General features: G+C 42.7%; 1 protein-coding gene across 1 annotated transcript in view; it reads left to right on the forward strand.

The window, feature by feature from the left end:
- The first annotated feature begins 703 nt into the window (after positions 1–703).
- Positions 704–17,563, forward strand: part of LOC133551175 (A disintegrin and metalloproteinase with thrombospondin motifs 15-like) — a 36,639-nt gene continuing 19,779 nt past the window's right edge. The window contains exons 1-3 of the mRNA XM_061897612.1: positions 704–1,858; positions 17,146–17,278; positions 17,384–17,551. Coding sequence (XP_061753596.1) covers positions 872–1,858; positions 17,146–17,278; positions 17,384–17,551 — 1,288 coding nt within the window. The 5' untranslated portion in view covers positions 704–871. The remainder of the gene's footprint in view (positions 1,859–17,145; positions 17,279–17,383; positions 17,552–17,563) is intronic.

Consider the following 17,563-nt stretch of genomic DNA (forward strand, 5'->3'; position numbering starts at 1 on the left):
ACATCCGCACTGTAACACAACATAAACACAACAGAACAAATACACAGAACCCCTCGCAGCACTACTTCTTCCTGGACGCTACAATATAAACATTTATTATTAGCCTGTGGGAAAAGTTTATTTTTATATTTACCTGAGAAGTCTGCAAATAGAAAAGAGGCATTCAATCTATTTAAATTTGATTTGATATGCCATTGCAATTTTTAAATTATTAGTATTATTTGAAAATCGATTTTGCATGTCACTATAAAGTTATATAAGTCTCGCTTGTTCAATATTCAATGCAAAACTTGTTTGGGTCCCTATTAAAAGGTTAATTTGTTCAACCTTGGCCCGCGGCTTTGTTCAGTTTAAAATTTTGGCCCACTCTGTATTTGAGTTTGACACCCCTGGTTTAAGGGGTTAAACGACTTAGTGTAGACATGGCCTAAGATGGCCCAGGGGACGGCCCACCACTGGGCCCCAGGGTGCACTTTGGACACCCCCGTTGAAACCAATTGTTTTCTTCGCTTCTGCGAACTACTCCACAAACCTCATTCAACTGTGCAAGCGAGTGCATCTCATAAAGTGCGTGTACAGTTGAAATCATGCAGGTGGAAGCACTGGACTCTCCAGTGAGTCATCCCTGCTCACTGCAACATGTTGCATCCAATGAGTGTCTTCTCCAACGGACTGCCCCCCTCCCTCCAAATACTCGGATAGAGTTTCCATAGTTCCACACAAGACCTCAAGCCATAAAGTGGAGCAAAGCACACACAGACAGACAGGTGCAGCCCGGGATGGGTCAGGACCAGGAGGAGTTTGCAACTTTGCACTCTTATAGACGTTGGAATATGCTCTTCGTGTGATTTAGTCTGCTTTCAGCCGTCGGATGCATTCTTCCTCGAATGCAAACATAGTCATGTTTATTAGAACAACGTGCCTGCTCCACTTTGTGGTGTCCCTGTCCAAACTGGTTTGCTGCATGGAAAGTGAACTTTGCTTCCCGGTCAGACTGAACATCCAGCAGCAGCAGCAGCAGCAGCGTGATGGTGGGTGGGAGCCTGACGACTACGTGGATGCTCTCAATGGGAAATGTGTGCTAAGAATTGAAGCTTTCCACCTGGAGTTAGTGCTGGATTTACAGCAAGACTCCAACTTTATTGGCCCTAATTATGTGTCCGGCCATGACGCGCCGTGGCTCTCCGGTACCGGTGTGACCACAGACCTCAGCCGGTGTTTTTACTCCGGTCAAGTGAAGGGTGACCGCAACTCTTACGCAGCTGTGAGCTTGTGCAAAGGTGTGCAAGGTGCATTCGCCTACCAAGGCTGGGAGTATTTCATCAGCCCTGTGCGTAACGACACCAGCAGTGCGAGCAGCGCGCACGTCGTCCGGCGCAGAAACAGCAGCGACTCCAAGCCCAATTCCACCACAAAGTGTGCAGTGGACACTGACATCAGCCACCATTTCGCGCGGCTATTAGGGAAATACAAGAGCGTCAAAGACGAGCGCAATGTGACCCAAACCATGCTGAGAAGGATGGGGAGAAGCAAGCGCTTCGCGTCGGTGCCGAGGTACGTGGAGACCTTGGTGGTGGCGGACCAGACCATGGTCGAGTTCCACGGCGACAACCTGAAACATTACATCTTGACGCTCATGTCGGTGGCGGCGCGCCTCTACAAGCACCCGAGCATCCTCAACTCCATCAACATCGTCGTCGTGAAGATTGTGATAATATTCGAGGTGGACAAGGGACCCAAAGTGTCCTCGAACGCCGCCATGTCACTCCGGAACTTTTGTACTTGGCAGAAAAAGATGAACAAGCACAACGATAAGCACGCAGAATACTGGGACACGGCCATACTTTTCACTAGACAGGTAAACACCTATTTTTGTTGCAGCTTTTATTGTGAAATATTTATATATACACCCTCTTTTGTGGCCTCTGCATTTCATTCTTATATATCACTTATTTATTAGTTTAATACTCGTCGTCTTATACTCATTAATCAACACTATTGACTCAATTTTGTTGGTTTAATAATCACCTGTCATCATTCACTTAAATATTATCATAAATGTTAATTTTTCATTACCTTCATAGTGTAGGATAATCACCAGGGGATAATAATAATCAAATGGATCACTATCGTAATTATCATCATAATATTGTTAGTACATCCTGGAGACTAAGCCTCTCCACTTTGTGTAAAACCTCGGGACGCCTGGGTTTCAAACTTTAATCAAGGGTCCTTGAATGCATCACGGTTATGTGCTTGAGATGTAAAAGTCAAACTTAAACACAACTTTGTAGGGTTCTCCCACCAAGAGGTTCTTAAACTTTGTTCACTAAGTAACACATCAGAAAACACTTGGCTCTCCAAGTTTTACCATGAATTGATTAACATGGACCCCGACAAGTTGAAAAACTTATTAGGGTGTTACGTTTTAGTGGTCAATTGTACGGAATATGTACTGTACTGTGCAATCTACTAATAAAAGTTTCAATCAATTAATCAATCCAAAAAGTATACCACTATAATGGCCAACATAAAAATGTAGTAGCGCAGTAGGCCTACATATTCATTAAAGACAAGAGAGCAGTTTAATTTGACAAGTTTATTTATATTTTGGCCACGGTAACATTACACACAGTTTGAACAGTAACACTGTGTTTGGATATGTAAGTGATTTTACGGCGTACCACTAGATGGAGCCTGCATACCACCGTTTGAGAATCACTGCCCTAGGCTTTGTGTAGCCCTACACAAGATTTTGTGGTGGCCACATGGTGGTCTTTAGGATTTCTCATATATTATTAGATTCCTGAAGGGCCGATGCCCCCACCTACACACACTCAATATGTTTACATGCACTGACTTTATTTGGTTAAAACTAACTTTTTAAAATGTTACATCAAGCTATGCAAAACATCTTGTTTAGGTTTTTGCATGCATCTTGTAATGTCTCCAAGATTTGTGACTTTGAATAATCGTACAACCTGTCATTATTCATTTCAGTATGATTAGAAATCTGTCAAGTTTCCTTCACTTAATTGGGTAATTGCAGATTAGCTGATTTCTGTGATTATCATTAGTGTAAAATAATGCTCATAATAATACATCATCATGATTATTAATATTATCATTAATGCATTTACTCGGGATTAAGCCTACTTCGTCTCTAAAAACTAATGGCGCCTCTGTTTTGACCATTATCAAGGTTCCTTGAATGCACCAAATTTACGTGCTATGAGATGCAAAAGTAAAAACGGAAAAATAACTTTTTCCGATGCTGACACAAATGGATTAATTATATATTTTTTACCTTTCCTCTATCAACTCATTCTAGTTCAAAAAAGTTTGCCCTGTGTGTGATTACTTAAATCTGAGGTTTGATGTTTTATGACATCTGCATTGAGTGTTAGATACTTGGTTTGTTGCTCCAAGGGGGAATTAACTATTTTGGCATTTTTTGCAATAAGGTTTAAATAAGGTAACAAATTCTTACCGGTAATTTAATTCAAACAACCTTATAATTAAACTTTGACAGGAACATTGTTTTTTATTCAACTTTTAAGGCATCTTTTGTGGCCCTAAACCAGTGGTTCTCAACCTTTTTTCAGTGATGTACCCCCCCTGTGAACATTTTTTTAATTCAAGTACCCCCTAATCAGAGCAAAGCATTTTGGGTTTGAAAAAAAAAGAGATAAAGAAGTAAAATACAGCACTATGTGTAACCGGTGGTCTTTTCCTCTGCGTTGTGTGTGATTTATGGAACACGACCGACACCATGGGTTTCTCCACTGCACTTTACTGATAATACAGAATACAATTGTCATCAAAAACTTTCTGCCATCGTCGAGCCCCTCTCCCGTTATAGTAAACAAAAAGGGAAGTTGGAGGGCGTGTCCAACGCATATAAAAAGACAGGTGTCACAGTAATTATTGCAGTAGGAGGGACAACAAGACAATGGTTCCACATTGACAAAACATCAAACAACACTCAGGTATTTACATGTAACTTACATATTTTGTGTAATTATAACAATAATAAAACATTAGAAAATATATTATTTACAAGACGAAATTGACCCTGTTACATATGTCATCAGTTTCTGATTTATTATATTGTATAACAGTGCAAAATATTGCTCATTTGTAGTGGTCTTTCTTGAACTATTTGGAAAAAAAGATATAAGAATAACTAAAAACTTGTTGAAAAATAAACAAGTGATTCAATTATAAATGAAGATTTCTACACATAGAAGTAATCATCAACTTAAAGTGCCCTCTTTGGGGATTGTAATAGAGATCCATCTGGATTCATGAACTTAATTCTAAACATTTCATCACAAAAAAAGAATATTTTAAACATAAACTATATTTATGGAACATGTCCACAAAAAATCTAGCTGTCAACATTGAATATTGCATTGTTGCATTTCTTTTCACAGTTTATGAACTTACATTCATATTTTGTTGAAGTATCATTCAATAAATATATTTATAAAGGATTTTTGAATTGTTGCTATTTTTAGAATATTTTTGAAAAATCTCAAGTACCCCTTGGCATACCTTCAAGTACCCCCAGGGGTACACGTACCCCCATTTGAGAACCACTGCCCTAAACAACCGCACAGAGTTTTTGGGTTGCAAGCCAGCCCTCGCAACACATGGATAATGTATTTGAAGTGGTCTCTTGGCCTATTAATTTAGCAGTATGATTAATAATGTGTAAAATAAATGCACTGCATCATGGTAGTAAGTGCGTCTAATATTTTGACACAGCTCTTTTATTACTCTATTCATCTATTGCTCTATTATTAGCTTGTGCTGGTCTGTCCTAATGTTGTGGCTGTTTATGTGTTACAATAATTTAACACAAATCCAATTGTTGGGGTATTCATGCTCAAACATACACATTTCGGTCTTTCGTCACCTGAAAAGACAAACAGGAACATGTGTCACGTTTTACAAAAAATATGTCACAACCCGACTACTACTAAAAACAAAGCAAGATGTGTAATTAGTGTGACGCCCAATCAAGAGGCCTCATTCGGCAACTAACCATAAGAGGCCTAATATTGCCACATGCGATAAAGGACATTTATTTATTGCTTTGTACACATTTGGGACCAACATTGTCACTTTCCACTGCCACAACACAATGTATACCACTGATCTGCTTTGGTCCAGGGTCTATAGAGGAGTTGGGAGTCCTGACCTCAACACCATCCAACACCTTTAGGATGAACTTGGACATCAATTGCACAAACCCAGTCCAAAATCTTATGCAAAGTCTTCCTAGAAGATGAGAAACTGTTATTGCTGCATATATTTTTTTGCATCCATTTATACTTTTTGCGGGTTTAATGGTCTTATTTCCCATTACTTTTGCCCATTCAGTGCATCCGTTCCAAAGTCAACAACAACATTGCTATTTTCTTTAACATATTTAATAAGATAAACTGACACATGGTTATGTTATACACTTATACAATATAAGGTGTGCAATATTCTATTACCAAAAATTAACGAACATTGGGGCCCTAAGGGATGTGCTAGTCGGAAGAGTTCTGTTTCTCACAGCAGTTCTTAGTCCTCCTCCTCCAGCTGTGTTTTTCCCCCCAAACTAGCCTGCTCCTCATTAAACAGGGGCCTGAGGCGAAAGCCCGGGGAAGGACATATGATGTAGCTTGTGCATGTTTAAGAAGTTACACCATCGCAGGTTTATGCCGCCGCCTGCTCAATCAATGTCGGAAACCTCTACGGTGTCACATCTCCACAGCTGTAGTCAGCATACGTAATGTGACCGCGGCTCGCCTCACTTAAAGGCCTGTATTTACTCTCCTTCCATTATTGACCGTAGACTCAGTTACAAATGTTACCCAGACTTGTCATTACATGCTTGATGTGTCACTTGGTTGCAATCATCTGTAGAATGTAGACATACCCTATATTGCCAAAAGTATTTGGCCACCCATCCAAATGATCCTATTCAAGTGTCCTAATCACTTGGCACAGCCGCAGGTGTATAAAATCAAACACTTAGACATGGAGACTGTTTCTACAAACATTTGTGAAAGAATGGGCCGCTCTCAGGAGCTCAGTGATTTCCAGTCGTGAAATTTCCTCGTTCCTAAATATTCCAAAGTCAACTGTCGGCTTCATTATAAGAAAATGGAAGAGTTTGGGAACAACAGCGACTCAGCGATGGAGTGGTAGGCCCCGTAAACTGACAGAAAGGGGTCAGTGGATGCTGAAGCGCATAGTGCAAAGAGGTCGTCGACTTTCTGCACAGTCAGTTGCTACAGGGCTCCAAACTTCATGTGACCTTCCAATTAGCTCACAGACAGTATGCAGTGAGCTTCATGGAATGAGTTTCCATGGCCAAGCAGCTGCATCTAAGCCATACATCACCAAGTACAATGCAAAGCGTCGGATGCAGTGGTGTAAAGCCCGTCGCCACTGGACTCTAAAGCAGTGGAGACACCTTCTCTGGAGTGATTAATCACACTTTTCCATCTGGCAATCTGACGGATGAGTCTGGGTTTAGAGGTTGCCAGGACAACGATAGATTTTAGACTGCATTGTGCTGAGTGTGAAATTTGGTGGAGAAAGAATTATGCTGTGGAGTTGTTTTTCAGGAGTTCAGCTTGGCCCCTTAGTTCCACTGAAAGGAACTTTGAATGCTCTGGGATACCGAAACATTTTGGACAATTCCAGGCTCCCAATCTTGTGGGAACAGTTTGAAGCGTAACCCTTACTCTTCCAACATGACTGTGCACCAGTGTACAGAGCAAGGTCCATAAAAACATGGATGTCAGAGTCTGGTGTGGATGAACTTGACTGGCCTGCACAAAGTCCTGACCTGAACCCGATAGAACAGCATTGGGATGAATTAAAATGGAGACTGAGAGCCAGGCCTTCTCGACCAACATCAGTGTGTGACCTTACCTATGTGCTTTTGGATGAATGGTAGAAAATTCCTATAAACACACTCTGCAACCTCTTGAACAGCCTTTTCAGAAGAGTTGAAGCTGTTATAGTTGCAAAAGGTGGATGGGTTAGGAATAGGATGGCACTTCAAGTTCATATGTGAGTTAAGGCAGGTGGCCAAAAAATTTGGCAACATAGTGTATATCCATAGGTTCTCTCATAGCAATCTATTAAATTTAACCTTTTTTGGAATTTTGCCTATCATCCACAATCCTTATGTGAGACAAGAACACTTAGGTCTTTCCCTTTTCTTTGCAATTTACATAGTACATTTTTTTTAGTAAGAGGCGTCTAACAATGCATGTAATTGGGTTTATTCTATTCCGCCTAATAAGCGCAGCGCTCTAAAAACTTCCAAAAATTGCCAACAACGCTCCAAATACCTGCATATTAACTAAGCTATATTGACATTGTTATTGTAAGAGCTAACACAGAGGAACTACTTTTTTGGCCTTGTGACACATCGCACTTCCGACCACTAGCGAGCAGCCAGCTACTAGGAAGCTTGAGCTACTATTAATGTTGGTTCAAATCAAAGTAAATCAAACTTTATTTGTATAGCACTTTTCATACATATAAAATGTAGCATGTCCCGTCAAATAAAGAAGGAGCTGGAGATTCTTCTGCTATATTGCCTTTGAGTTGGCAAAAGTTAATGCATCTCATCTGTTTAGTAGAAGGTTGTTTAAAACAAGTTGTTTAAAAGCCCACATGCTACCAACTTGATACTATATGGCTCGCAACAAATGGAATGTAGCATAAGATCATCGCAACATCGCTAGGAAGAACTTGTTATTCGAGGAGCGCACATGTCCTGAAAGATACAACCGTCCCAATGAGAGCAGACATTGTAAGGCACTGTTTTATGCTCTTATTTGAGACGTTTAGCAACAGTGCTATATGATAAAGCTCCAAGACTTTCACAAAGTCTGCCATTAGTTTCACAGAGCGCATAGCAATGGTAGCCCCCAGGGAAGACATTATGGTGAAGCTCTTAATGAGCAAAAAACTGTATATATTACATTTTATCATATGCCTGTTACGACATTACATATATATTTACAGCATGTATATAAACGGTTTTGGAGGCTTTTTTAGAGTGCTTTGTAGGCAAAATATATTGTATCACCATTACCCCCACTGTTAGCCGCTTCCTACAAGCAATTTTTCCACTATTTAGAATACACAGAAAAGGGAAAGACGTGTGTTCTTGTCTCACATAATGTTTGTGGATGGGCAAAATTCCCCAGAAACACCAGTACCAGTTCCCTTTCAAACATCAGTACCAGTTCACTCACAATCACATTTCAGCAACCACCTTATCATATATTCTCAAGGGACAATAAAGTAGAATTTATTGGATATAACTTAGAGTAGACCGTAGAAAGCTTGGAAGGCACTACATGTTTACTGCCCTCTGAAAATAAGTCAACACACGGTTATTGTTGTCTAAAGAACCACATAGGGGAGTCCACTTTACAGTAAACGTGCCTTAAATGTGAATATTTAGTGCGAGTACCATTGTTATCTAGTACTGCTGCACAGGTTGCTACATCCACTCCACCGTGATGATATCACTGGTGGATGTTAGACATCTTGCGCTCCTCCACATTCCTTCCCCTTGAGGATCAGACCTGTCAACGCTTCCACTTTCCGTAGGAAACACCCCATTTTTAGGCCCTTCTTTTCCGGCTACTTGCCATTTCCGTGTAAAACAATATATACTTTACTTTAGTACTCACCAGCAGAGGTTCCAGTGTATTGTAGCTTTCGGCAGCACTCTGGCACACTGGTGCAGACACATCCTGTAGGCCTTCAAAATAAAAGCACACACAGTTGGCTGCACCCCACGTTTCCATTTTTCCCTATTATTTTCCAATACCAACGTTGACAGGTATATGGAAGATGCCCCACAGGAGCTCATTTAGGTTCAGGCCTAGAGTAGAAATACTTGACCATCACCTTTACTTTAAAGTTAACAGTTAAAATACCAATGATTTTCACACACACACTAGGTGTGGTGAAATTTGTCCTCTGCAATTTAATGAATAGCAAATCTATACTGCTGTACAAGCTCCATTTACATCATATTGCCCCTTGAGAAGACATACCCTAATAAAATTGGTTGGCTGAAGTGTGAAGTGTGTACTCACTTTTGTGTCTACTACACGTCCCTGACATACATTTTAGACTGCTGTTTTATTGCTGCACTGTTGTACATCAAGACGGTTCTGACAAGATGTCAGAACCTCACTTATGCATGTGGCCAAAGACCAAGAGCTTGTCAATGTTTCAAATGCAAGAAAACACCGACATGTTTCTTCACCCTCCTAACTTGCAAATTGTATTCAAATTGATGCCTCACACCAACAAACCGAGACAACAGACAGATGTGGGAAGTAGGTCATCCTGTAGAACAAACTCATTGACACTGCAGGTTCTTTCCCTTCTTCATGTTTGCTTATGTTTTCATTTCTCACTAATGACCTGAAATATCCCGTGAGCACATCTGGAGTTCACTTGCAAAGGCCGAACAATTGCGGTTTTGTTCTTTGCTTTGGAATAATTTCTCACAACATCACTAGACTACATGCTGTTGCTTATGTACTGTACATGCAGCCAGGGACGCCAAACTGGAGGGGTCAGCTGGGATGTTGTACGGGGCTCTAAACATGGAGGTCCCTGCGCTTTTATTCTGTAAAGTTAGAAAAATGTTATATATATATATATATATATATATATATATATATATATATATATATATATATATATATACATATATATATATATATATGCACCTTGGGATAGGTTGATTGGCAACACTAAAATTGGCCCTAGTGTCTGAATGTGAGTGTGAATGTTGTCTGTCTATCTGTGTTAGCCCTGCGATGAGGTGGCGACTTGTCCAGGGTGTACCCCGCCTTCCGCCCGATTGTAGCTGAGATAGGCGCCAGCGCCCCCCGCGACCCCAAAAGGGAATAAGCGGTAGAAAATGGATGGTTATATATATATATATATATATGTACGTTTATATAGAAAAATATGTCATAAACGTTAAAGTGAAATAAATATAGCTGTGGAAGTTCAATAACAAGGTTGCTTGAATAAAATTAGAAACGTCAAAGGTTAATAACTTCACCCACTATCAAAAAAAAAAAATGGTTTGTTCCATATGTATAGCGGCAAACCGAACTTAAAACACTTTACGCAACATGGACGTCATAACGTCATCAAAGCGTTCACCCACAGCATCATCATTTTAGAACAAGGATGAGGTGATAGAAGAAATATAAAACTACAATAAATCTTACCTATGGCAGCATGAGCAAAGGATATGTATAAGTTTTAGTTTTGCATCTCACTGCACACAACTGTGGTGCGTTCAAGGACCCACAAATAAAGTTACAGAGGCGTCACTCGGTTTTAAAGGCAGGGAGAAACTTCTAGGAAATGCGCCAATAACAATTTATTTAAAATGAAGTATTATCATTATTTACATTAACCTATGTGTATCAGAAAATCTTTATTTACACTTTAAATTTGACAGATTTATAATCAGGTATAAGTGAATGATGACAGAATATATGATTATTTATTAATTATTTTTGTTGCGTTCACCCTTTGTAGTGGGGGTAATGACCCCAAAATGCAGGAGTCTGCAGGCAACGTGCAGGTAGAAGTCTATTTAATGTCCCAATGTTACAAAAAAAATAAAATAGCACCGGAAAAATTTTGCATGAAAAATGTACAAGAATTTAAATAGAGTGCAGCAACAGAGTGCACAGAATAGCGCAGAGTTACAACAAAAGACAACACATAACTGTGTACATAACTCTAACAAACTCAAACAATGGTCCTGCACTGACATACAAGTGAGACTGGCTTCAATAGTGCCTAGGTGATCAGCGGCCGGTGAAACACATAATCACCAATCACCCCCAAGTGCAAAAGACGGCGCAAAGTAGAAGAGGTGACTCTACTGCAGGGACGACACAAACAAAATAAGACGTGTAATCAAAATAAGAGCACAAGACAAAGGAAGTGAACTAAAAACACATGAAAAGCACCCAAACACTAAACAAATAATGACCTGGCGTAACATGACGTAACAGTAAAAAAAAAAAAACATGATAAAACAAATCAGAACTTTTTGAAAAAACAATAACTTATGCTGGTTTATCTAATATCTATAGATGTTTTGTTAATACTGTACTTAAAAAAGCCAAAAACCTAACTTAAGTTTTTTGTATGTTTTAAAATGCTGGTTTAAATAAAACTATGCAGTAATACGTTTTTTAGTGCATGTCAACATACCAAGTGTGTGTGTGTATTGGGCAGCGACGTTGGGTTTAGAGTGGGATGGGGTGACCTGTAGCAGTTGTAAGTATGGGGGCACAGAATATGGTGCCATGACCCTGCATGCGGGATTTTAAGGGTTGTGTTTTCTATGCAATAACTGTTTAGAAGCGTTGCAATGTTTGCATAGACGGAGCAGACAGCAAGGCGGTTCTGTGCGGTCATCTTTGTCAAGTTGTCCTGTGATTATAAGACTCAGTCAAGTGCTCCAAAAGGATCGTTGCTAAGATTAGGATTTGAAATTTTGTGGTGACGGGACATGCTATTTGGAAACTGCTCTGGAATGGAAATGGTACGATTGGGGACAAGTCATATTACCTCACATGGGTCAAAATGTAAGCATTACTTAACACCATTGTGGTTTGGAAACTTCCGCCAGCTTCTTCAAGATTCCATTTTTACTATTAAGCTCTTCTGGTTGTTTCCTTTAAGTAATTCCTGTCTGGTGTGAAACAAAACAAGAAGTGAAAATAAGCCTCAGAGGACCAGAAACAAATATTTTGGTACACAGACAAGTTTTAAACAAACCTCCAGATTAGAAAGGCAACTATGGGAGAACAAACAGAACAGTCTGTTGTAAACATCCATCACAGTTCAAAGACTTACTGTTTGTCCTGCACTCATCTGTTGAAAGGCACTTGGAATTAATCGTAGTCACTTATTCACAGCCTATCATATTAATCTGTACATAGCATGCAAATGTGAGAATTATTGTTATTTAGTATCAGCTCTGCTCTCACACAACGACATTATTTAGACATAAGAAGAGCCAAACAAATTACGCGGCGGTGGCAGCAGGTAGATAATTGCTTTGTGGATGTCAGAGATATGGTTTGTCAAGATCACAATATGCAGACGACAGCGGGAGGCCGGTAAAAAGGTATCCAATGCTTAAACCAAAAATAAACATAAGGCGAGTGCCGCTAAGAAAAGGCATTGAAGCTTAGGGACGGCTATCCAAAACGAAACTAAAACTGAACTGGCTGCAAAGTGTAACGATCTGTCACTTACTTTCTGATAGTTTTTCGTGTTTTGTACTTTGTTTCCTGTTCAGTGCTCTTATTTTGTCATACTTCCTGTTTACTCCGCTGAGCACTGTTTTTGTCACACTCGCCGTTGATTGGCAGCGGTCCTCAGCTGCGGTCAATCAACATAGGTCTATTTATGTTTCACTCGAGCACTCCTCAGTGCTCGAAGTTAAAACCATGTTGGGAACATCTCCATGCAAGACTGCTTTCTGTTTATATCTTTTACTTTGATGAAATTAAAATCATCTTACCGGCTTTCTGCTCTCCTGGATTTTTGCATACTTGAGGTCACACAACTGCAGCCATGCGACATCCCAACAGTAACTTCGAGCCAGAAAATTGTGACCTCGCGAGAATCCCTGTCGGCAATCCTCAGCCGACGTTCTGGACCGCACAATTCCTGGAGGACTTGAAGGCCAGGTTTGTGCGGTCCCAGCCTACAGACGCTGACCCTCTCCCCGCGGCAACGCCACCGGCTTCGGCTCTCCGACCGGCGCGTCCCCCGCCGCCATCTTTCCTCTCGGCTCAACGGCTGGCTACGGCTCTCCGACCAGCACGTCCGCCACTTCCTGCATGCCTCGCGGCTCCCGCGGCAACGCTACCGGCTACGGCTCTCCGACCGGCGCGTCCTCCGCCGCCATCCTTCCTCTCGGCAACGCTGCCGGCTACGGCTCACCGACCGGCGCGCCCGCCTCCTCCTTCACGTCTCGCGGCTCCTGCGGCTCCGTCGCCGACTGCGGCTCTCCGACCGGCACGTCCGCCGCCGCCATCCTTCCCGTCGTCTGCTGAGCTGCTTCTCCCTGCTCCTACGCAGCTTCCAGCGGCTGCTCCCCGGCTGCTCTTTTTGCCAGCTCCCGCTCTCTTTTTTGGTTCGCCGAGAGCTCCAGTGGAGCCCACAGTGAGGTCGCTTTTGTCCTCCTGCTGGGACTTGGCACGGGACGTGTCTTCGTCCCTCCTCCTGGTCCCCTCCCGCCCGTCCCTGGTTTTCGCACCGGGGGACTCCGACGAGCAGGCACGTTTTCCCGCATGTGTGAACGGTGTCTGGCAGCCACCTAGTGGAGGGGGGCCCACTATACACTGCGGTGCAGCCAGGCACACACCGCTGTCACCCCCGCCAGCGTCTCCTTCCACGGAGACATCTACGTCCCTAGCGGGCTTTCGCACAGCTCCAACGCCGGCTCCACGCCGAGCCCCAACGCCGGCTCCACGCCGAGCCCCAACGCCGGCTCCACGCCGAGCCCCAACGCCGGCTCCACGCCGAGCCCCAACGCCGGCTCCACGCCGAGCTCCAACGCCGGCACTACGCACGGTTCCAACGCCGCCAAGAGCAGCACCACGCCGGGCTTCGTCACCGCCGGCATCCGCTATTCCTCGGCCAGCATTTGCTGCTCCTCGCCCGGCGTCATCTGCCGCTTTCACGCCGCCGATGACATCTGCAACAATCACGCCTCCGATGACGCCTGCCGCTTCAACACCGCCGATGACGTCTGTTGCTTCCACGCCGTTGATGACGTCTGCCGCTTTCACGCCGCCGATGACGTCTGCCGCTTTCACGCCGCCGATGACGTCTGCCGCTTTCACGCCGCCGATGACGTCTGCCGCTTTCACGCCGCCGATGACGTCTGCCGCTTTCACGCCGCCGATGACGTCTGCCGCTTTCACGCCGCCGATGACGTCTGCCGCTTTCACGCCGCCGATGACGTCTGCCGCTTTCACGCCGCCGATGACGTCTTCCGCTTCCACGCCGTTGATGACGTCTTCCGCTTCCACGCCGTTGATGACGTCTTCCGCTTCCACGCCGTTGATGACGTCTGCCGCTTCCACGCCGTTGATGACGTCTGCCGCTTCCACGCCGTTGATGACGTCTTCCGCTTCCACGCCGTTGATGACGTCTTCCGCTTCCACGCCGTTGATGACGTCTGCCGCTTCCACGCCGTTGATGACGTCTGCCGCTTCCACGCCGTTGATGACGTCTGCCGCTTCCACGCCGGCACCAACATCGGCTCCTCAGCCGCCTCCTGCAGAGGTATCTGTTTTGGCTGCAGCCCCCGCCGCTTTGTCTGCTGTCTCCGGGCCTGCTTCAGCGCGCCCGCCTCCACGTCAGCCGCGGATGTGGCCGTGCCCTGGGCGTCCTCCTCGCGGGATGCACTCGTCTCTTTTTCGGCCAATGATGTGGCTGTTCCGTGGCCGCCCGCCCCGCCAGTTCCAGCGGCGCTCTACGCGCCGTCGCCACCTGACTTTCCCTCGCTGGCTGCGGGGACACGAGGTTTGGCGACCTTCCACCAAATCCTCCTTCCATCCTCCCTTACTTTGTGGACATTTTTTTCCATTTTTCTTTTCCAGGGAACATCTGGTATCTGTTCCTTGAGGGGGAGGTCCTGTAACGATCTGTCACTTACTTTCTGATAGTTTTTCGTGTTTTGTACTTTGTTTCCTGTTCAGTGCTCTTATTTTGTCATACTTCCTGTTTACTCCGCTGAGCACTGTTTTTGTCACACTCGCCGTTGATTGGCAGCGGTCCTCAGCTGCGGTCAATCAACATAGGTCTATTTATGTTTCACTCGAGCACTCCTCAGTGCTCGAAGTTAAAACCATGTTGGGAACATCTCCATGCAAGACTGCTTTCTGTTTATATCTTTTACTTTGATGAAATTAAAATCATCTTACCGGCTTTCTGCTCTCCTGGATTTTTGCATACTTGAGGTCACACAACTGCAGCCATGCGACATCCCAACACAAAGTAAACAATAACAGAATGCTGGACAACAGCAAAGACTTACAGCGTGTAGCTCAGCAGACAGCGTCCACAAAGTACATCCGTACATGACATGACAAGACAATCCACAACAAAATAGGAGCGCAAGACAAGAACTAAAACACTACACACATAAGTCACGGCGTGATGTGACAGGTCGTGACAGTACACCTACTTTGAGACGAGCTATAGTGATGGATGGTTGGTTATGGTTTGAATTTATAACCAACAATTGCGAGAACGACTTTTTGCTGTCAATATCGGCTGCTGAGTTTAATTTTTTAATGTTTTCTCCCAGTGATGTGCCTATGAATTTTTTCAATGAAAAAATGTGTTTAGCTCAAAAAAGGTTGAAAAACACTGTTCTAGACCACTAATCTGTCCGTACGTCTATGGCGGCACGGCACGTAAACTGTGTTTTTTTACTAGTATCATCACAAGAAACAGTTAAACATGCTACACTACACATTATACCATGAATTGATTAACGTGGACCCAGACTTAAACAAGTTGAAAAACTTATTCGGGTGTTACCATTTAGTGGTCAATTGTACGGAAAATGCACTGTACTGTGGAATCTACTAATAAAAGTTTCAATTCAATCAATCAATCAATCAATAGGAAGATACATAAAAGCATTGCTAACCGCTAAGCTATAACTCTTGTACCTGTATGTAAACAAGGGTGTGTGATACAAATATTGACGATACCGTTATCGATAATACAGTGATCGGATTAATATTTACGTATACAAACTCCAGGGATTAAGATCCAATGGTAGTTTTTGCTTTTGTTTTTGTTGTTATTTTGCACTATTGACTATTTGTTTTGCTCAAAATATTGTACATAATAAAAGTGAATACTTTGTTTTTGTCTGATGATTATTGTGATAGAAAAAAGGGATCATTCAATTCTTTTGTAAACTTAAAGTATCAGCACTGGTATGGCCAATACTGCTCCTGTAACCTGGTATTGGATCGATATTATAATTTGTAGTATTGGCCAAAACTAAAGTATAATATTCAAGCAACTGAAAAATAATTACTTATTTAATTTTGACAAAAGTGTAGATAGAATCCTGGTACAACAGAAAACAACCAGCTATTTACAGTAAATTGACAAGTATATTAACAGTTTAGAGAAAATTATGCAACCAGAATGGATGCAAAATGTCACAGCATATGTCAGCAGCTTACATTTGAACCTATTTGAACATAGCTGTTTTGAAATGCTTCTATTATCATGAATATGCCAAACAATATATCGTGATTTACAGTACAGGCAAACACTTTGGACACACCTCCTCATTCAATGCCTTTTCTTTATTTTCATGACTATTTACATTGTAGATTGTCACTGAAGGCATCACAATTTTGAATAAACACATGTGGAGTTATTTATGTACCTAACAAATTTTTTTTAATGTTTTATGTTCTAGTTTCTTCAAAATAGCTACCCTTTTCTCTGATTACTGCTTTTCACACTCTTGGCATTCTCCTGATGAGCTTCAAGAGGTAGTCATCTGAAATGGTTTTCACTTCACAGGTGTCCTATGTTTGATGCCTTCAGTGACAATCTACAATGTAAATAGTCATGAAAATAAAGAAAACTCATTGAAATGAGAAGGTGTGTCCAAACCTTTGGACTGTACTGTATATCCTTATCGCAAGAGGCTGCAATGTACAGTATAGCACGTTATAGATTTTAGGCCATCTTAAGGCCATTTAGCCTTTTAACCTTCTAATTGTGACAAATACATTTATTTGATAAATCTGTTCTCCTAAAGGACTTTTGGGAACATTTGCTTTCATTTGTTGGATATAATTTGGAGCTGCTGACATACAGCAGCTTTTAAGCAAATGTTCTTCCCACAAACATTGACCAAATTCATATCGTCTATTTTCACCCTTCGACAGGTGTTCCACGACTTTTCGAGATCCTGTATTCATAGCTCATTAAAAACAAATGTAACTATTATTTATTTACAATAGTTTGCTGACTTTTTCACTTACTTTGGTTTTTCAGGACCTTTGCGGTGCCTCCACATGTGACACCCTCGGTATGGCGGATGTCGGCACCATGTGCGATCCCAAGAGGAGTTGCTCTGTGATCGAAGACGACGGCCTCCCTTCGGCCTTCACCACAGCTCACGAGCTCGGTGAGCCGTCGATCATTCGGCACACATTGGCCCCGCGCAAACCCTGACTTCCACTCCGCGAAATAAATCAAGCATTTCTGAAAGACACCTGTCATCTGTCCGCAGGACACGTCTTCAACATGCCGCACGACAACGTGAAGGCCTGCGAGGACGTGTTTGGGAAACTGCAGGATAATCACATGATGTCTCCTACGCTCATTCAGATCAATCGCACCAGCCCGTGGTCGCCCTGCAGTGCTGCCATCATTACTGAGTTTTTGGACAGTGGTCATGGTGAGTTTTCAT

This window comes from Nerophis ophidion, linkage group LG04 (genome assembly GCF_033978795.1).
Source record: "Nerophis ophidion isolate RoL-2023_Sa linkage group LG04, RoL_Noph_v1.0, whole genome shotgun sequence".
Classification (NCBI taxonomy): domain Eukaryota; kingdom Metazoa; phylum Chordata; class Actinopteri; order Syngnathiformes; family Syngnathidae; genus Nerophis; species Nerophis ophidion.